We start from the raw sequence: 23,670 nt of genomic DNA on the forward strand, positions 1-23,670 counted from the left end.
GAAAACTAACTTCTTTTTCTCATTTTTCTTTATCTTATGAAATGAAAAAATATAAATTAAAAATATTTTTGGGAAAAGGCTGTTGAAATGTCATCAAGTATACACTTGATGCCTGAAAGTTGCTGATTGGTAATTGTGATTAATAGACGGTTTTTTTTAGAAATTTGTACGCAATTTCTAAACAATTTAAGTAGCCCAGTAAAAATTTTGAAAATTCAAAACACACATGAATTCAGAAGTTCTTCTAGGATTAATTGTGATCTATAATTTTTATTACATGGAATCTCTTGAATTAGAAATTTAAACATACACATTTAAAAAAAAAATTCAAAATACCAAGAAACTTAATTGTTGAATACAAACAGAAATAATTCTATGTACATAACTTCTTGTTTTTTTAATTAAAAGCCTTCAATGAACTTACATTATTCATGTAATGACACTTTGAAATTGAAAAATGTATTTTTCTCATCATACAAAAGGTTTTCTCATGATAGCCACAGAATGTTATATCAAAACAATTTTCCAATTAAATTATAAATCTCTAATCAACACCAAAGTCTAAAATTTCATTCAATTCACACATGATTTATGTTTCAACACATTGTAAACCTTCATGGTGTCCATAATAGTCACTTCTAGACCTTACCACAATTATTGAATTTAGAAAGTTAGGGACAAAATGCCTATTATAAATATGAAATTCCAAATTTGACCCTGAAAAAGAAAGGTCCACCTTTTAAAAGCACTTAGATTATAGGCTTTTACCATTTTGTATCAAGAGTTATTAAAACCACGTGTTTTTCTGGCATCATTAATAAATACACAATTATCACTTAATCTTCTAAAACAATACATGCTCTTTAAAGTTGGTTATCCTTTTTAATAACTTTTCCCCTTACTCATTCACTCACTGTCACTGTCATTAAATTAAATGTCTTAAACAGTGGTTTCTTAACCCCCTTCTAGAAAACACAAAAAAAACTTATTAGATTAGAAATTTCAAAAGCGACGCATGCTTATGTCTGTAAACATTATAAAATATTACATTATATGAAACTCACATTACATGCAGATCACAAGCTAAAAAAAACAAAAAACTTGACGGACGATAGTTAAATTTTCTTTGGCAAATGCACTCTTTCAGGCTTACCTCTGCAATTAGATTCTGGTCATTCATAATTGCTTCCCGTTCTTCCTCAAGTTTGGCTTCCTGTTCTCTCAGGAATTCTTCATCCAACTCACCTTCATCTTCTCCTTCACCATCCTCATCTTCATTGTCAATAAGTTTGTTTTCTGTACTGCTCTTCAACTTCCGCTTCTTTCTTCGCTTTACTGATTTTGTTGCCAACTGTGATTTCAATCTGAGGAACAGAAAGGAAGGGAAAAAAAAAGTTTTACTTTTAACAGTAGTAACAACCTTGGTATAAGATTCAGTGAAAAAAATACTATTTCACAAGAGACTTCTAAACTTCCAATTCTTGGTTGAATGTGGACTTTCTCTCATCAACTTTAATACATTAACGATCTATTACAGATCAATGAATCCCAGTTTTTTGTGCTTCACTAATAATGAAGTTGCTAGTGCTGATATCAGAAAGCAATTATCTAGCAAGCATCACTACATCCATCCTAACATCCTACAACACAGTTGTAACAAAACAATTTACAACTGTCACTACATCCATCCTGATATCCTACAGTACAGATGTAACAAAACAATTTACAACTGTCACTACATCACCCTGATATTCTACAGTACAGATGTATTAAAACAGTTTACAAACATCACTACATCCACCCTGATATCCCACAGTAATGAAAAAAGATGCAAAAATATAAACATAACTGGATCAAAAATTTTTTGAATATGTTTGTAGATAACTATTATACCTTTTTATAACTATACGATACAATTTGAAATACAATTTGTATTACACACAAACACAAACTTATTTTAATAATTTTAAAGGGAGGGAATATCCAATCTTTATTGTGTAATTACTGTTTCAAAATTGGAATTATGCAAGTAATATCACATAAACCTTTTAAAAGTGTAGCTAAAACTCACCTTGCAATTTCCTGTTGGAACTCTCTTAATAAGGCATCCTTGGGATCTTCATTAACCCGTGGTTTATTCTTAATGTTCTTCGCTCGGTTAGCATACCTGTTCATAAGGTCCTAAACCATTCAGTTCTAGTTATGAATAAGTGAAATGTTCATGAACCTTTCAAAAAAATATTTTGCTTACTTAATGTTTAATATTCATCAGGAGCATAAAATTTATGTAACAAATCCCACTGTTCAAATTAACTATATAACCATATCCCTGCTGTTGATTACCATAGGACACCTGTATTTTCTTATATTTTTCAACTGCTTACTTAACACATTTGTAAGTTAAGCTGCAAATATTAGTAAATTAAACTGGATCCTTGGAAACAAAGCAGCCAATATGGATATCAGATTTTAAAATTTCCTATCTCAGCAGAAAGAAAAGTATTCAAGTTCAATAAGAATTTCTTTTGTGAAGGAATATTTCATGCCCACCTACAATATGTTAAAAATGAGAGAGAATTAGCCACTAGTCAGCTGCTTAAAGGGATATGGTAAAACAAAGCAGGAATAAAAACTGATGTCTTCTGACATATCCAAAAGGTAAAAATTACAAGTAGAGTCTTGTATCTGTAGACATGTTTGGAGAATATAAGACATGGCTAGAGACTAAACAGGAAGAAAAATGGACCAAGACAGGAAAAAGTTTACCAGTTCAAAAAGGTAATGAGTGTAATCCAAAAGAAGCCTTAAATTAATGAAAACTTTGATTAATGTATTAAAAAAAATTTTAATGCCTACACATCATCACCTGTTGGACTATTGAAAACAATTTTATGTATAACATAGTTTTCTTTCAACACAAAACATGCCTCCCATAGATCTCTGAAGAATTGAGATAGCTTGAAAATACTTGTTAAGAAAGAGCCAAACAATTAATATATTAAACATGACTTGTATTACAGCACTATGTATAGGCAGAAAGTGTTATTTACCAATTGCTTATGCCTAAAGTAAATGGAAAAGACCTACTTTTCTCTTCAAACTTTGCTTTTGTGACCTTGGTAATAAAATTTTCAAATTTACCCATTTTCCAGAACATTTCAGGTAGATTCAGTGCTGAGTAGCTGATACATAATTTTCTTAAGCTTTCAAGAACTTTCTATAATGTTGTAGAACTTCACTTGTCAAGATGGGTTCTGCTTCTGCCACAATGTATCCGGTCTGTGCAAGGTAACTAGAATTGCCTGTAACCCAAACGAGTGGTGCATCTTCATCACTGATAGCTCATCTAGAAGCCTCAAAGCTGTACTGCTCCATAACTGGAATAAGTATCCGTCTCATCCCCTAGCTCATTTGGTGCACCTCATAGAGGAATACAAGTGTCAAGACCTTGCTAGAAGCTTTGAAGTATGATGAGTATGGCTGGGAGATTATCGGAGACTTCAAAATGGTGGCATTCCTGATGGGACTTCAAGGAGGCTTTACCAAGTTTCTGTTATCTTTGCCTTTGGGACAACAGGGACACCATAGCGCACTACAACACAAAGCACTGGCCACAACAGACCGAGTTCTCTGTGGGGAGGCACATTGTCAAGTATGAGCCATTAGTAAACCTCCAGAAGGTCTTGTTCTCACCACTGCACATAAAATTGGGTCTTATGAAACAATTTGTCACAGCTTTGATAAGGAGTCTACAGCCTTCAAGTACCTTCAAAACTTCTTCCATAAGCTATCTGAGGCAAAGGTCAAAGCTGGTGTCTTCGTTGGACCACACATAAAAAGAGTGCACAGAATTCCCCAAGAAGCTCAGTAGGAAGGAAAAAAAAAGCTTGGAGCAGCTTTGACGCAGTAGTTCGGGGCTACTTGGGCAATCACAAGGTCAAAAATTATGTGGAACTGGTTGAGGCTCTGGTGAAGAACTATGGTAAAATGGGCTGCAGGATGTCCCTGAAAGTCCATATCCTTGATACTCATCTTGATAAATTCAAAAGGAGAACATGGAAGCATACTCAGAGGAGCAAGGCGAGCACTTCCACCAAGACATATTCAACTTTGAATGCCACTACCAAGGAGCGTATAATTAAAACATGATGGGAGACTAACTATATTTGGGGGCTGATACATGAAAGTGATTTACATCACAGTCGCAAATCTCAAAAAACTACTCACTTCTAAACATTTTTGTACAACTTTAATATAAATACATGTAAATCTTGATTCATATGTTGTTTTATTCAGACCCTATGCAAATGAAAATGTGCAAATATGCCCATTTTTACATAACAAATAGTTTAATTTTTAAATTTCATTATCCAGATCACAAAAGCAAAGTTTGAAGATATAATGGCCATTTTCTGTACTTTTACAACATAAGCAATTGAGAAATAACACACACTATCCAGGAACAAAATTTGTGTTACATGGTGTAATTCTCCACTAATTGTGCTCCTAAAAAGTTCAAAAAAGCATGCTCATACGTGTTGTCCATGAAAAGTAAATCATTCACTCTCTCTCTCTCTCTCTCTTTGTCTTTCACTTTTTAATGCTACAGTAACATTATTTAGAAAGACTACATGTAATTTTATTAAACCTTTCCTAAAAGTTTCAACAATCTCACAAAATTAAGGGCTTATTTGGAAAGAAAAAGGGGCTACATTGTCTTCTCAAAGTTTTTAATCTTATAGTAAAATCATTTAGAAAAATTACAAATAAATTTTATCAAACTTATCCTGAAAGTTTTTACAAACTCAAAAGTAAGGTCTTATTTATAAAAAGAAGGGGAAGAAGAAGAAAAAAAAAGCTCTTCTAAAAATAGTATTTTTTGTTATCAGAAACAGACTAAAATTTTAGCCACAGTAAAACATTTGATAAACATGCTTTAAAATAGTTACCGCAACGTGGTCAGTGATTCGTCAAAGTTGTAGCTGGCAGGGCCAATGTTGGCTACCATCACTGTTTTAGCATTACCCCCAAGTGAATCTTAAAAAAACAAAAAAACTGTACATATTTGAGAAACACTGGTTCAATTTGAATGAAAAGATAATTACTAAGATTTATTTAAAGGTTTCTATGAATAAACCTCTGTTAGATCTAGTACCTCTCACTGTCATTAAAATACTTCAAATGACATGTTGTAATGATATTCTAATACAATTCAAAAACTCAGCAAACAAATGATTAACCTATTTAAAAAACAACAACAACAACACCTAGACCTGCACACACAACAAACTTTAATTCTAGCCATTTCTCACAGTTATTCCATATTATCATCACTTTAGTTTGTAATCTGGTTGTAAGGGGTCTTATAACATCTAAAAATAACTTCATACTAAACAAAAGTTCTTTGTAGATGAACATTGTATGTATTAAAATGTACTTAATGTCATCTGTTAAAGTAATCATCAGAATATGAAATTGCATAGAATGATTAACTGAGGTTATACTGAAATATGCTATTAACTGACATAGCTAAGCAGCATGGTTTATGTGCACAGAGCTGGAAAACAATTTCCCTGAAAAATTCCAGGTTCTTTATTACCCTATATAGTGTATGCACAGATAAACAAATAAACTTGTACAACAAAAACAAAGAAAGATTCTCTGAGCATTCCAGGTTCTTTGTTACTCCACACAGCATTTGCACAGATAAATAAACTCCCATGACAAAAACAGGGAAAGAACATCACTCTGCAATTATTACAAAAATTTTTCAACTGATTACTTCCCCAATATCATCGTTCTGTACCAATAAACTTGGACAACATTCAGACAGAAATTCACTGCATTACACACAAGAATACATACCTTGAAGTAACCTCGTGAGCTTGGAATCCCTGTACGGTATATGAGAGCTCTTACCATCCACTAGGGCAGAAATCACATTTCCCAAGGCTGAGAGTGACAAGTTAATTTTGATTGCTTCCTTCTGCCTTTCACCCTAAAAACCATAAAACATCTAAGAAGTCTGCAGTCAAACAAAATGGTTTACCAGCTATCTTTTATAAGTTTGATTGTTTTTCGTTTTTAGAAAATTCCAAGCAATGATACAAAAAATCATTATTAAAAGAAAGACGCAATTTCCTAAATATATTTGTAAACTTAACTTCTTGTCGCTCATTAAGAAGCTGTTATAATTAATACACATCTACTTATACAAAGCATCCCAGACCAAGTGATTTAAAATCAACTGAATGAACACTATACAGGAGCTCAGCTTTCTTCTACATACAAAAATGAAAGCTTTATTTTTATTAGCTTGTCTGTTTTTTAATTAACTCTTTAAACACAAATCATTCAAAGATGTCACACAAGAAGTCATTTTGTTAACTCAACATCTAAGTAAAACACAACTGGTCAGAATGAAGTGACATACCATGGCACCTGTTTTAGCCTGTCTCTCACTGCCTGCAAGGTCTACAAGATTTAACTTTCCAACCCGTATATGATTTTTATCATCTGGTCCCAGCTGCACAAAGATAAAAAACATTTAAATATAACTGACTGGCATATTTTCAATGGCAAGAAACTGTCTAAACTTCCAAATGTAACTTTCACATGGTATTAGAAGTGTAGTTATTTAACAAAAAAATGAACAAAGATTTGAAAAAATCCATGAAAGGTGTCCAAGTTAACAGAACTAAGTATTTATCAATAACATAATACTTTATTATTAATGTATACAAATAAACACGGCACCAAGACATAATTGATAAACCATATTTTAATATTATGCAAGTCTTAAGTTCTTAATTCTATAAGTAAATATTTTCAAAAACTCTCAACCTTTCCTAGTATAATAATCACGACATTTGTTCATTAGGTTCGTCTTCCTTCTCTAATTTATTTACCACTCCTCTATGACGGATGAAACTGAATATAAATTACTCATTATAATGTAGATATTACTAGTACAAAGTATAATTTATTTTCAATCCTATTTGTTTATGTAGCCATAAACTAGAAACTCAAACCCACTTGCCATGCTCACCTGTCACAATTTCTCTTTCAGAAATTGCTAACAGTTCTCTCCGATGTTTTATACTATATCAGTGTTCCAGATAACTTTTTTCTGTAAGGAGTTATTACTCCCAGGAGTTGTGTTTTTTCTGTTTGTTTGTTTGCAAAATACAGCAGCAACATTTTGTAATAAATAGTAATTTAACTAATTATGAGTTATTTTATTAATTCAAAAGATGAAATTTGACATGGGATTAATTTAGCAAATTACCAGACATCATCATAATAAATAAAACAATTTATTTTTTATATAAAATTGGACCAATTAGGAGTGCATCAATAAAAACTTCTCACAGTTTGAGAACACTTATTTTTGTAGCTGTACTGTGTGAACTGTTCAAGTCTAGTGCTGAACTCCAGAGAGCTACTGTGCTACCATTAAAGGGGCAGGAGCCATAATTGTTTTTTCACAGCAGTAAAACATCTCAATATTCTTAAGGCTATAAATTTGCTGATTTTTGGTTGCAAATTATGCCTTTACATCTCTTTTTTGGAGCACTGCTAGATTATGAATAACAAACAAAAATAAAATTTTGATATGTCAAATGGCATATTGTATTACACTGTTTTCAGTATACAGTACTGTCTATTTCATATGCAGTTCAAAAGTATCTCTCACAATATTCAAATCAAAAAGCTTAGGAAAATATTTTAAGACTTTCATGCCTTAGTTAGAAAGCAAGTAAAATTGTGATACTTATACAACATTGTTTGCCTGTGTGTGTATTATTTTACGGTGTTCTCAGGTGCGTTATTTAAGTGAATAAAAAGTATTTAATGTAGAAGTACAGTCATTATAAAAAAAGTAATTTAAATTTCATCAACAAAAATCAAGAGGTCAAAGGTAAGTTCTACATTTCTTATTATTCATGTATGTTCTTTTTTAAATGTTATAGAAGTAACATTTTAGTAAGTATCAACTTATTAGCTTAAGATAAGGTTATATAAAATAATGAAAAATAAAAATTCTTCATGAAGTACTAGGAAAAGCTTATGCATTACATTATCCAATATGGTAACGTGAACTATGCATTCACCAAGCAATTTACAGCTTGAGTAGCAGGTTTATTAGCCACACAAAGTTCAAAGGACAATAAAACAATAATAAAATCAAGTGTAATGAAAAGTATACTGTTACAAGGTTTAAGCTACTTAGGATAAAAAACTGTAGTTTTATGTTACAGTTTGCAGTCATTCGAGGAAAAAACAAAGGGTAACTTATATAAATATATATATATATTTTTTAATGGTGGTTATGACACCTGCCAAATCGACCAAGTCTGTACAGAGATAGGGTTCAGAAAATAACAGATAAAATATAAAGTTTAATGGAATAAAAATAATTAATATTTACTTAGGAGATTTTAGAGGTTATGCAAATGAAATGTGAAAAGTTTCAGTGGAAGAAAAGAATTTTCAATCTTAACAAAAAAAAATCACTTCGAACTTTCAGCAGAAGTTTATATGTTTATGGACAATTCTTTTGAATATACTTAATTGAAAATTTTGATATTTTATCTCAAAATACTTGTAATATTTATTAAAATCTTGCCAAATTCCATAAAGATTCATAGTTATAATACATATACTATCATATATAATGCATGAGCCTGTACACATAAGGTGAAATCCAGACAGACATGAATACTCAAAGATTGCAATACTTAGAAAGATTATTAATAATGTATAATACATATTTTTCTGAGGTACTGATAACCAATTTATGAATGGTATTTCCTCTACTTAAGTTGATTTTTCTTCTCAGTTTAAGATATGAATAAGCAGTTTCTGTTGATTAATGTGTTCTCACTTGTATGATGGTCAGCAATAAATTATTTAAAATGAAACTAACTACAAATCAATAACAATAAATGGCAACCAGTTGCTACATACCTGACTATGTTCTATTGTAATGATAAAAATTGCATGTGAACGAGAACTATGTAAGTTCATGTTGGTTGCTCTGAAAAAAAAAAAAAATTGTATCTATAAATATATATATTTTATCCTATGACTTATATTAGGTGAAAACATTAGAAACAATAAAACCAAATGTGTCAGTTAACTAACTGTATCGAACATCTAATTTTAGTTATTATATAAATTTAAAAAATACTATCTTTTGATATTTATGAACAAGCAATTCAGTAGATATCATTTATTCATTCTACTAGCCTGGTTTACTTGAAACAATATCCAATTTTTTTATTCTAGTAAAACTAAGTTGTATCACTTACCCTACTGATCTGTTTTGATTGCCTACTGTCATGACATGTTCTATCTCCTTTATACTCTTACAAACAAATGATGATAAATCCTTTGAAAGAAAACAAAAATAATTACAATAATCTGAAGTACATAAATCTAAATACAACTTTCTGCACATTGTTAAAATTATGATCTTTCATCAAAAAATTAAAAAAACAACAAACAATTAACATTGTAACATTAGCAGCATGACTTCCAGTACTAGTGAATAAAAGTCTTGGGTTTACAAACACTTGAAATAATTAAATTGGTAAAAAAATATAATGCTCTATTCACTACTGTAAGTTTTCTTTTTGAACATTTAGTAAGAAAAAAAAATCATTTTTAGTGAAATACTTTGATTTTTGATTAAATACACAAATGTTGAAGTTCAAATTTCAGGTGGGATTCCCTTGAGAAAAATAAAATTTAAACATCTACAATGTAACTTTAGAATGTCTAAAACAGGTCAGTTAGCACTCACTTTCACATAAACTCCAATATCTGGTCTTTCCTTTAGTTCTAACCTCTTGCTTTGGTCCTTTGCTAAAAGATCTCGAATTTCTTCCTGCAATTCATTACATTTCAATACATCAAAGCAGTTAGTTTGGTTTATTTTTAATTAGTTTTATTTCAGAAAACAAAACAAAACACCTAGTTATTTACTTCATATTTTGCTCCCTCTGTTGTTGATGCTCTAAATTTTTGGTTTTTTTATTCAAAATTTCACATTCAAGAACTATAGTACATAACCATCCATAATTCTGTACAGGCAGACTAGAGAAGTCAGCATACTAGTCAACAGCATCAATCACCAACCTTAGGCTATTCTTGTCTGATTTAATAGTTGACTATTACTTTTATGGTACATCTATAGCCCAAGATGGAAAGCATATTTTTTCAGCAAAATGTCATGAATTATACATCCTCAGATTCACAGTTTCAGCCATGTCTGACTTACTTTACAATTTAGTTCACTTTGTTATAAGTTAAAGGCCCACGTGGTCAATTAAAGTATTTCATGAAACCCATATATAACACAAAATGACTATGCAGCAACCTTCTTGTTCACTCCAGTTTTATTATCTAAACTTACAACAACAGTAACAAATGTCACCAAAGTAAATTGAAACAAAAACAGTACAAACATGTCACTTAAAAATTGATATTTTATGAACATCACCACCATGTTTCAATTACCTGTTATCACATAATTGTCCAACTCTAATTGCACTTTTTATTTTTTGGCTTCTGATACAGACTAAAACAGTTTCTTAATTGTAAACGTGTTCAGCTACAAATTTTCTGGGTATTTAACAAGAGGATGTTTTAATAAGTTATAAAACTTACTGTTTAGTTTACATTTTACAATACTTATGAACAATGTTTCAGTTATTGACAAGCTTCTAAGACTACTCGTGAAGTTTTGCAAGTTCCACAGAGAAGATAACATAAAACAAATGCTTAGAAGTAATTCACATTTATATCAGTCTTATACCTCCTGTGATTAAAGTGTGTTATCAAAAACCCTAATAAAACAAGTCAAGTTTGTCCTAACATAACTGTAAATGTTTTTCAAAGAATTATTAATCCTATAATAATAAACAAACATCTACTGAAGAAGTTCTAAGTTCTTAATAATATTTAAAATTGTCTAATTATCACATCTACAATATTTTAAAGTTATAGTAGATAACAGCAAAGTAATAAATGGAAACCTTTAAGCAGAGGAAGACTTTCACACTATAATTAATTTGACAAATGCATCAGGCAAAAAACATCCTTCTTCACCCATTGAATGGTCACAGCATCTGATAATATTAATGTCTTTTTGGCTAAAAACTCATCCAAACCATGTCATTACCCACCTTTTATAAATAGAACAGAAATTTAATAATGTAGTGTGATCATTATTCGGACATCATGAAAAATATCATGGGTTTAAAAAACAAGATTACCTGTACATGAATATCAAGTTGTTTAACAAAGTTTACTTCACATCAAAAGAAATTATAGAAAGTTATTAAACAAACAAACTAATGATTTATTGATAGCAACTCCTACTTGATAAATTTCTAGGTAAGAAGCTCTGACTAGATATTCCTGGTTTTCAGATCGAGCTATATGACTATAAATGTGATCAAAGGAGTTAGGAATAACTCCTTTTTTCTCTGGATCACTCCGAATACCTGTTGAATAAGATAACACATACAGATATAAATACATAAATCACTGGTCTGAAGACCTCAATGTAATGTTACTACATTTTGCTATTTTTCGAAGAATTACAGAACTAAAAGTTTCTTCTATTTTTTTTTTTTTTTTTTTAAGTAAATTGTTTTTCATACCATAAAAACATGTTCAATATAAAATAATCTTTTTCTTTGAATAATAAAACAAATGGTCTAATTGTTTGCTTAATTAAAACTGTTTAATAGAACCAACAAGATTCAGGGATTTGTTCTATGCTTTCATTAGACCTTCAACATTCCAAAGTTGAAAAATCTTGTGCTTACATTAACAAAATAAACCAAATACCTTTAAAAAAAAATCTTACAGAAATTTGAAAAGTGGGACAGCATTCTGTTAAGTTATAATTGAACTGAAGTGAACTTTAGATCAGGTACGACTGCTAAACAGTCAACCATGTAACATCTAGAACACTATAAATCTTATTTATGAGGTGTATGAGTATTTTCAACTCATCATACAATGACCTAAGTTAATTTAGGTGGGTGTATAATATTAAGACATTATATCTAATTTATTATTCAGTGTTATAGAGTGGACGATTATACACTGCACAACATGAACACTGTTGGGTATTCCTTATAGATTTTTGGCTGCTGATGTCTCAGCAGGCTATAAAAGTGGCTTGCAAACACAGATGCTGCTCATTGGATTAACATAGACCTTATAGTGTGAACGTATTGTTTCAGAATATAGCATTGCCTCAGTTGCATTGTAACAAGTAAGTTAGATGTTATAGACGTTTTACAGAACAATTGGTGTCGGTCAATATGTCTTGTCAATGTCGTAACAGCCGCAGTACATTCAGCTATATTTATGGCGAGTATACACTTGTTCGTCAGAGACGCTCTATGATTGCTCTTGTGAAGAAAGCATATCATCTGTACTTCGACTGTAAAATTGGTGATAAAGACCAGAAATGGGTGCCTCACATTTGTTGTGCAACATGTGCTGTCTGTCTGAGAGCTTAGCTCAGAGGCACTCGAAAGACAATGCCGTTTGCTGACCCTATGATATGGTGAGAACAGAAAGACCATGTGACGAACTGTTACTCCTGTTTGATTAATGTGTCTGGTTTCTCTGCCAAAAACAAGAAGTCAATTGAATACCCTAATCTGCCCTTCAGCAATAAGACCCGTGCCACATGACAACAGTCTTCCAATTCTGAAACCACCAGAGGAATGGACCTTAGACGAACCAGATGAAGAAACTGCAATGCAGGGAACTGGCAGTAACATTGATCCAGATTTTGAGCCGTGCTCCTCAAGTGATCCACATCTCATAACACAGTCAGAATTAAACGATCTGGTCAGAGATTTGGGCCTGTCAAAAGCAAAAGCCAAATTGCTGGGTTCAAGACAACAGGAATGGTGTTTGCTGTCACCAGGTGCAAAAATTTCTGTTTTTCAAAGCCACCAAGATGATAAAACCAAATTCTTTGCACAAGTTAACAGTCTGTTTCTGTGTTGACATCGAAGGATTGTTCTCTGCTTTGGGTTGTGACCATGACCCACTAGAGTGGCATCTCTTTATTGATTCATCAATGTTAAGCTTCAGAGCTGTTCTGTTACACAATGACAATGTTCACCCTTCAATACCTGTTGGCTATGCAGCACACACGAAAAAAACCTACGAGAACAAGGAAATGTTGCTGAAGAACATCCAATACAGCAAGTACAACTGGAATATCTGTGGAGATCTGAAAGTTGTTGCTCTGTTACTGGGACTGCAGCTCAGCTATACAAAGTACTACTGTTTCCTCTGTGAATGGGAAAGTCGTGCCAAAGAGTCACATTATTCTAGACAGAGCTGGCCACTCCGTAAAAAGTTAGTTCCAGGACAGTAAAAATGTGGCATATGAACCTCTTGTCGGTCAAGCAAAGATTTCTTTGCCTCCTCTTTACATAAAATTGGGACTTGTGAAGAATTTTGTGAAAGCAATGAACAAAGAAGGCCAAGGTTTTTGTTATTTAAGACAGATGTTCCCAAAAATAACTGAGGCCAAGATCAAAGAGAGCATTTTTGTTGGCCCTCAGATCAGACATGTTATGAGTGACAAGCAGTTCAAAGATCTGTTAGTTAGGCCAGAAAAGATTGCCTGGAAAGCCTTCAAAGACATTGTTGACAATTTTCTTGACAATTACAGAGCCACACATTACATTCGGCTGGTAGACAAACTTCTCAAAATATACAAAACAATGAAGTGCAACATGTCCCTCAAAATTCATTTCCTCCACTCACACCTGGACTTCTTCCCCACAAATCTCAGTGCTGTCAGTGATGAACACGGTGAAAGATTTCACCAGGACATTGCTACAATGGAAAAATGATATCAGGGCAACTGGAATCCGTCAATACTTGCTGACTACTGTTGGACACTGCAACGTGATGCACCGGACATTGAATACAGACGAAAATCAGGAGCAAAAGACTTTTAATTATATTGAACTTAAAGCGTATTAGAAACAGGAACGCAATTAAATACGTTATTGCCGATAAACAGTTAACTGTCTATTTCTCAGAGTTCCTTCGTGATAAAGCAAAACCAAAACTATATTTCAGCATACCCACCAGGTACCTGTCATAATCAACAAAAACTTTTCAGGAAGCAAAACTTTTCAAAAAAATTGTTGTGCAGAGTTATTTAATGATTACACCACAGGTTATATTTCAATTTTACCTTTGGTGGACAAGAAATCAGTAATATAACCATCAAGTAGTTGGTCTGCTGTTTAGCTTTAACTTTGCAGATTGTGAAACATAACCAAGACATGCAGCATTCAAGAAACAGTAGCTAAGTTGGTTAAACCATTCAGCTAATTAGTGGATGCTTAAATCCTGACTCTTCTCAATTTTCACTTCCTCAAAAATTCTCTACAGCAATTACAAGAATTTACCTTGAAATTATAATAATTAAAAAAAATTATTTTAGTAAATTTGATTCAAATTAAGAAAAAATTATTCTTTTATTTTTCACATCTTTTAAAATTTTTTCTCCAAGTTAAACAAAACTAAGGATTTAGACAGCTGAATATTTATCATGTGTCCCAGAGGATTAGGATTGTTTGTTTTTGAATTCCAAGCAAAGCTACACGAGGGCTATCTGCACTAGCTGTCTCTAATTTAGCATTGTAAAACTAAAGAAAAGGCAGCTAGTCACAAACACCCACTGTCAACTCTTGGACTACTTTTTTTACCAATGAATAGTTGGATTGACCATCACATAATAACACTCTCACAGCTGAATGGGGATTCAAACCTGCAGTCTTCAGATTATGAGTTGAGCACTCTAACCACCTGGCCATGCCAAGCCTAGAAGATTAGAATTAGGACTAACAAACCTCACCTTCCATTGTGTAAGTTTTTCCAGTTCCTGTTTGTCCATACGCAAATATCGTTCCATTAAAACCCTTTAAAACCGAGTCGATCAAAGGGCGAAAGGTTTCATCATACAAGTCCAACTGTTTAGAGCTGCAAATACATCACACAAGGTCCATATTTCCAATGTTTAATAATATAATTATGGCAACTGTTTTCAATAAACAACACACTTTTACACATCAGTATAACTTGCCTTGAGTGGCAACAACTTGATTAGAGTCTCAGTTGATACAATTTTGATTGGACAAGACTTGTAACATTTCACTTTCTACATGATTTGACAATACTGTTGGCTGGTGTGTTAGGAAAAACTACTATTTACTAATTAATTTATTTGGTTATCTGAAAACTAGCTTCAAACTTCACCATAAATACTTTCTCTGCATTATATAGTTGAATATTTTCAAACCATATCATATCAGTGATTAGATGTTGTAAGAATCATATTCATACATCTTATTGGAATTTTAAAAATTCAGTCACAGAAAATGATAATGAAATATTTCCATATATAGCTATAAAAATATGTACATATTAAAACTGCAACTTTTATTGAATGAAATCCTAAAGTAGTTAAGTTTTGAAGAAAAATAAAAAAGAACTTTCTTATTTACTATACTTAAAATATTTCCTTAAATGGTTACAATTTTAGCAGTTACAATGGTGTAACTCATTTTGTAATTAATGTTAACAAAAGGAAAAATATATGTGAGAAAATAAAGAGGAAAATATACCCACTTCCAATCATACACTGCATCAAAAGTGAATTGTTTTGGTACTTCTCCATTCTTAGGATTGTTTATTTCCACAACTCCTCGATCTGGAAACATGTTCACCACCCTACAAGCAATAAAAATTAACAATTTATACAAGATAAAACAAACACTCTCAAAACCATACATTAACAAGATTTAGACAGGCCATTCATGTATAAATTACAGCTGCTATACAATCACACAGGTCAAATATTTAACATTTTCTTGAAATAAAGCATATTAATGAAATAGTTTTGAAAGCTCTTTATTTAGTCATAATATTTGAATGTAATGCCATTTACTGTCTTTAAGAACTCAAAGATAAATTTCTACACAAGTGTGAGTGGTAAATTTGGGGAGAAGCCAAGAGATGTAATAAACTCAGTTAGGCCTACCTGCCTCTGTATTTAAGCTGTTATTCATAAAATTCTCAAAAGCAAATAGAACATAACACTGACAATGCTTTTTTTGAAAGTAATTTCTTTAAGACACTACTCCTGTAAGTACTCCTGTGTGAGTGATAAATATGGAAAGAAACCAAGAGATCTAATAAACTTGGTTAGGTTTAACTGCCTTCATATTTAAGCTGTTATTCATAAAATTCTCAAAAGCAAATAGAACATAATACGAATAATCCTTTTTCTTTAAAGTAATTTCTTTAAGACACTACTCCTTTCAAGTCATACTGAAATTGTTCTGTGCTGAAATTTTTTACTTCTTTTGATATACGTTAAAAACACTGACAAGAAGAAGGTCAACAGACTTAGTCTGTTAATGATACTAAACTTCCATGTGTAGTTCACAGTTGTTTCAGAGAGATTTAGATCATTTGGTAAACTTGATGAATAAAATGAAGGAAGAATTCAATTATTCTGAATGCTTTATGATAATGAACTCAATCATATTACAGAACAAAAGGGCCTTTTGGTGTACTGGTCTATTAGACTTAAGTCTTTGAGACAGTGGGAAAAGCAATTAGTATTATGGATGTGCTTTATAGGAATCTGAATATAGTCAAAGGAAGTTACTGTTTCTTTGTACAGATCTCCTGTTGGACTATTGTGTTCAGTTTGGGGCTCCTTACCTTTAGAAAGAACACTTAAAACAATAACTTGTTTGAAATGGTTCAAGAAAGAGTTACTAGAATCATTCCTGAAATGAAGAAACTATCATGACTATATATAAAGGTTCTTAAGATTATTTTATCTTGAGAAAATGGTTAAATGGGATTTGAATGAAATGCTGATTCAAAATTATTAACTGAATAAATAGGATTGATATGCTTCTTTTTTTTTATGCTTAATGGTAAGAGTTTTAGGACAAAGACAATTGGGTTTAATGTTCTGCCCATTGACTGGAATTGTTTGCTAAATATGCAGCTCAACATTTCAAACAGAGTGATCACCACTTGGAATATTGTTTTCATGAGTAGGCTGTATGCAGAAATATAGGCGTTTGACAACATGAACAGGACAGCCATAGTGGGCCGAAAAGACTCTTGTCGTGTATCCGGAATTATATCACTTGTAGTAAAAACAAAAGAAATAATTATGGTTCTACCACTCAGATAATATTGCCTATGATATCCCAAGATTTTTACTGTAATTATAATTTTTGTAACTTACATATAAGTAAAAGAACTTTACATCAGTAATCATTCAAAAATCTCAGAATTTAAATATTAACTTAACGAAGTGAACATTATTGTGCAACAAGTATTTATGCAAACAAGGATTTTTTGTGGGTAAACAATTTTAAAAGAAATAGCAAATAAAGTGTCTTGCTCAAGGATACCACAACAAAATACAAGACAGCTTCAATCTTCCAATGATACAACTACAAGTCCAAAGTGAGAAGCCACTGACAAACACTGTCCACGAGTAGCTATAAGTAAGAAGTTTCAGATAACAGACCAATATACACAGTTGTATAGTAACTATTGTCCAAATTCAAACAAAATAATATTTCTGTTATTGTCTCTTCAATCAATAGTACAATCATACCTATCACCAGGTCAGATGTTAAATCATTTTAACTGTCAACACCACCACAAGATAAAGTGTTTCCACTTCTTAACTTTGCAATTAAAAATGTTTAAGGTGATGTCTTTAAACTTCTTGCCTATTTTACTTAGCTGTATTAACCAAGTCAACTTTGATACTGAGGACATTTCATTCTAAACCTCGACATTCAGCTCAGCTCTACTATTTATAATTAAGTAACTCCTTCCATTTTTGACATATTCTGATTCATAATTATATTTCTAATGACCACAGTATATAAGCAAAATAAGTCAGCTGAGTGGAGACTCCTTCTCCATTTGCAGAACACAAAAAACTGGAAGGGGACATAATAATACAAAATGTCACCAATATCCGAATTTTGTTTCTTTCGGACAGTGGAAATTTGTAACAAAAGTATATTAAATTTAGGGCCAATATACTAAATATATAAATGTGATTTTTCCATAATTTTGTATGCTATGAAATACACAAATTTTTGCTATCACATACAGTTTTGGAAAGATTAAAAACACTTTACAATTGCATTCTTGAATTTCAATTTTTTAATGGTTAATAAAAAAATAACTTAAATATATCCAATAAGTTTCAACTTGATTGATAGCCTGAAACTGACAGTTTAGGCAGAGTATTAAAACTGAGTTGACTGTGAAATAGACAGTAACTGCACATTAGAGAAACAGTTGTAGAAACACATTAGTAATTATACTATATAATTACGAAGTTCAAGTGTATACGATGATATTTCATAATTCTTCCTCCTTTTACAATCAGATTGTTTGATATTCATCAGTATTTTGATACTTTATTGTAACAGCTGTAGTAGTGATAAAGTCAGTCCTAAATCATGAAAAAACATTATAGAAACTGAGAAAGATTTATTAGTGTCCTAGAATGATACTTTAAAATACCATTATGTTATAAAAGGGTGAACTTATTTATGATTTAAATCACTTTATATCTTATAAATAAAGTTTCTTCACAATGTATTAGATATTAGTTTATTTATCAAGTTATTTGAATGAAATAAACTTAATTACATGATCAATGTGCAGGTGCTTGGTACATGCATGTGTTCTTATAGTAAAGCCACATCACATTACCTGCTGTGTCCACTAAGGGTCACCAAACCCCCTGATTTTAGCACTGTAAATCCAAAGACTTACCACCACTATCCCACTCTATGCATATTGAAAGTTAAAAACAAATGGTCAGTGTTTTTAAAGTCAATAATGTATCTTACACCTTCTTGGTTGAACTGCAAAAAAACTACAGAAGATAAAATGTACATAAAACCTACTTAATATCAAAAACCCGCACATAAATCAAATACTAGCATGATTTATCATAGAGCACATAATAAAGAACAAATTCTGACTGATTTCTGGTCCAGGGTAACCTAACTTTGATAGCTATCAGGTTCACACTTAAAGGTCATGAAATTATATATGTATATAATAGTCATGTTTACACGATAAAAAATGTTTATCATGGCAAAACTGCAAGATTACTTTTTCAAACAAATTGTAGTGAAGTATTTGAATGCAACTCTTTTGATAAAATGTTTAGAAAAACTACCTTTATACTAAAGATACAAATATAAGAACTTTTTTATTTTAACCAACTTCAAAAAGGTTCTTTTCTATGTATCTGGATAAAAAAAGGTAATTTTTTTAAACCTTTTTATTAGGATGTGTAAATCCTTCCAATATACACCATAAAGTGTGAATGCAACTTTTAAAAGGTAAGAAGTTAATTTTAAGGTAGATGCATTTTGGAATAAATGAATAAAGAAAAAAACCCTAGTGTCCACAGCTTTCCTCAGCTGATTGATCCAAAAGTCATTTAATCCCTTTTCAAACATTACAAAATGGAACTAACTATTCTCTCTAGAAGAATGTTCTAGACACCAACAATATTTGTAAGAGTACATCTATAGATAAAGTCAATTGTGATGTTTAAGTGTTTTGAGCAAATTCCTATTTACAAATGTTGCCAAACTGAAATTAAACAAGTCCATCATCACTTGTATCACAAAAACAACACATCAGTTAACATTTCACCATATCTCCTCAAAAACGTCTCTATAAAGCAAATAAACTCTTTGCATCACAGCATTAACAAATGTTGAACCTGTAATCAAAATTAAGTAGTATTTGTCCAAGAGTGTCATCTGCTGGACTGAGCAGCAAACTTTGGTGTTTTGTGCACATGGAAATGTATGTGTGCATATGTACATTTCTCTTATATAATATCTAGTTATTACCTTACCTTTCATATCCTTCTGATGTTTCTTTCTCACTTAAGGGCCTACATCTCACAACCACTTTCACACATTCTGCTCCTGATTTTGACTGAAAGAAATAGGGCAATTGAAAAAACATTATTATTTGTAATTCTTGTACATCAGTATTACATATTTAGAAGACAACAAGAAATATATTATTTTAAGATTTGAATAAAAAGCAGGCTGGGCTCCAATTAAGACAGTTATTTTTCTAAAATGGTGAATGGTTTATAGAATATAATGTCAATATTATCAACAAAAGCAGACACTTACAATAGTTTTAAAATGAAAACTATAACTTCCTGAAAAATAAATTAAAATTTTTTTTTTTAATCACAAGAATGAGCATGCAGATATAGTCGTGAGAGACCACATGATTCCTTGGTTTCTATATGTTGTTATTATGTATACTTTAACTCCTAATGTTGCTGGAAATAAAACACCAACTATTATACAATTAAAACATTTTTATACTGTCAAACAAAGAAAAGTTTTATAGTAATTAAAGTACTCTCACAGGTTAGTTACACTGATTGTTTTGAATTTTGCACAAAGGTACATGAAGGCTATCTGCTCTAGCCATCCCTAATCTAGCAGTAAGACAGCACCCACCATCAACTATTTTTCTACTCTCTTACCAATGAATAGTGGAATTGATCATCACACTACATTGTCCCCACAGCTGAAAGGGCAAGCATGTTTGGTGGGATGGGGATTCAAATCCACAGCCCTCAAACTGTGAGTGAAGTGCCCTAGCCACCAGGCCATGTTAGTTAAAATAAACATTTTAAACTACGTTCAAACAGAAATATTCTACAATTTCTCCTATAAAATTTTTATTTTTGCCTTCAGTAATAATGTAAAAAAAATAAGATTTAATTAGCTATGATCACTCTTACATATATTTTTTGCTCTATGTACACAGCTTGCTTTGATCAGATGTTAACATTAATATACTGTGTACCAAGTTACATTTTGTTTTCACAAAGTTGTTTTTATCTCTACTTTAGCTTGTGAAATATATAATTTCTTTTGATTATAGAAATACTAAATTTTGTACAACTTAAGATTATACATTTTAGTAAAGCAGGTTTATGACATTCAGATAAATCAACAAAACCTATAAAAGCACAAAACAGTTTCACAAGTGAGAATACAAGAACATAGTCTTTAAAACTTTGTTACATTTCTTTTATGCCCCTGCAGTTTTAATAACTTTACCATTATGCCCCCTCAATTTTAATAACTTAAAAAAAATGTATACAGTGTGTGTGTATACCAATACACACATGCACAAACGTATAAAAAATATAAATATGGATTTTAGTAACACAGTAAGTGTGACCAATAAATTTCTGAAAATATATTAATAATTGTTTCCATACAGTAAAAACTTGCCATTTACCAGGGTTAAATGGCACAGCACCATTTTCTTTGACAACCATACATTTTTTACACATTAAATAAAAATATCTACTTTCATTTTCTATATTACATTTGATATTTATTATGATTTAGTAACAGTTTGCAAAAAAATAAAAAACCAGTTACAAATATTTTATTTCACGGATCACTATATGTTTAAATTCTACAAATCTTTACCTACCAGTAAATCTGATACTTTTTATTTTGTATAAAAATTATGTCCTATTTGCTTATCTTAAAACAAGTACATACAATTAACAGTTTTAATAAAGTTTTTGTAGCATACAAAACAAAAACACAAATAGTCTCAGTTCATTCTTTGTTTTGTAACAAAGCTTAAAACCACTGAAGAAAAAAATATAATAATTTCAATTATTTTCAAAAACATAAACTAAATTGTTTTTAAACATAAATGTAAAATAATTATATTTCAGTCAGAATGAAATTTAAAAATCACACTTTCTTTGGGTCTAAATCAGATAAATACCTCCAAATTATTCATCTGTAATAATAAAGACAGTTATTTCCTCCTCAACAATAGTGTATTTAACTTCGTGTTTGTATCAAAACTTTGGTAAAAGAGTCAATTATAATACTAAAGTTGTTCATACAATCAAATATGGCAGATGTTTCATGAGTTCATCAGAGATTAACAAAATCTCACCATTATATCCAATTAATGATCTTCAAGCACCAGTTCAGAAAATGAAACCTTGAAATAAAAAACTAAATGTTATTAGTTATTCTAGTGCAATTGTCATTTAACATCCTTTTATAAAATCACTTATTTATTCACACATCCATCTTATAAATAACATACTCTTTTTTTTCATATCAGCTATTGACCATTCAACATTCTTTGGTCACACGTGTACTGCACTGTAATTCTCAAAGCACCTTGATCAGTTTACGAGGTTTAATTAAACAGACAAGCAGGATGGAAGATTCAGAAAAGTAGAGAAGTTAGACATTCATTAAAAATAAGTAAACCCTAGATGTTGTAATAAACAGCTGACTGATACTGTTGAAATCAAGATACAATTTTTTAAGGTGTACTATAGGTGACCAATATGTTAAAATGGGTATTCAGAGACTAAGATGACTGGGCTCATGTTTTACAAGAAATGTTGGTAATATTTCTGACCTTAATCTTCTACAAGAAATATTAGAATTTACTTAAATCAATATGAATCACTTGATAGTAAATAACAAGATTAAGAGATTAAAAACAGACAACACACCAGCATTCTGAAAGAAATCAAAGATCAGACATGCTAGCATCTGTCTTTAAATCTTGATAAATCAATCAGTAGTGAGTAGAAACCTAAAGATTTCTTTTTTCTGAAGAAAAACTAAAACCTGTATAAAATACACTTTTCAAAACCAACTGGTAAAGTTTGATATAATATAATAAAATCAATGTGGATTCATTTATTTACAAGGAAATCTTTCCTTACAATGTGTTTAGTCTTTTTAAAACTTTTACTTGATATCTGGTCAACAGAAAAGGAGTGTGTTTGGTATATGTATATATAAAAACAATTTTGAAAAGGTGCCACACAAAAGATTATTTATAAAAATCACATAGGGAGAAAGACTAATAAAAAGGATTGTAAGTAGGTTTAACGAGAGAAAATTGTTATTAGTGAAGGCTGGTCAAACTAGCCTCTTGTTATTATAGATGTGTCTAAATGTTCAGTATTTGCTTTTATATTAAAATTACTGAAACTGACAGTACCATGATTAGTAAATTAAACTAATGATGTTTAAATTACTGAAAGTGACAGTACCATGATTAGTAAATTAAACTAATGATACCATATTTAAGTTACTGAAAGTGATAGTACAATGATTAGTAAATTAAACTAATGACATGATATTTAAGTTACTGAAAGTGACAGTACCATGATTAGTAAATTAAACTAATGATACCATATTTAAGTTACTGAAAGTGATAGTACAATGATTAGTAAATTAAACTAATGACATGATATTTAAGTTACTGAAAGTGACAGTACCATGATTAGTAAATTAAACTAATTATATCATATTTAAGTTACTGAAAGTGATTGTACCATGATTAGTAAGTTAAACTGATGGTACAAAACTCTTTGGCTGCTTCACAAGATCTACAAAATGACTTAAAACAACTGCTATGTTACCTACAATTATATGAAGTTTAGGCTGTCATAATTTGGATTACACATAAAACTTCTGCAATATCATG

The 23,670-nt window shown here is 31.0% G+C and overlaps 1 protein-coding gene across 1 annotated transcript in view; it reads right to left on the bottom strand.

Moving 5' to 3' along the window:
- LOC143240406 (kinesin-like protein KIF3B) overlaps positions 1-23,670 on the bottom strand; it is a 43,604-nt gene that overhangs the window by 17,536 nt on the left and 2,398 nt on the right. The window contains 13 exon segments of the mRNA XM_076482796.1: positions 1,154-1,364; positions 2,072-2,167; positions 4,950-5,037; positions 5,866-5,998; positions 6,434-6,526; positions 8,971-9,040; positions 9,315-9,394; positions 9,809-9,892; positions 11,389-11,513; positions 14,921-15,045; positions 15,694-15,795; positions 20,003-20,085; positions 22,108-22,155. Coding sequence (XP_076338911.1) covers positions 1,154-1,364; positions 2,072-2,167; positions 4,950-5,037; positions 5,866-5,998; positions 6,434-6,526; positions 8,971-9,040; positions 9,315-9,394; positions 9,809-9,892; positions 11,389-11,513; positions 14,921-15,045; positions 15,694-15,795; positions 20,003-20,085; positions 22,108-22,110 — 1,293 coding nt within the window. The 5' untranslated portion in view covers positions 22,111-22,155.

Source organism: Tachypleus tridentatus, chromosome 13 (assembly GCF_004210375.1).
Source record: "Tachypleus tridentatus isolate NWPU-2018 chromosome 13, ASM421037v1, whole genome shotgun sequence".
Lineage (NCBI taxonomy): Eukaryota > Metazoa > Arthropoda > Merostomata > Xiphosura > Limulidae > Tachypleus > Tachypleus tridentatus.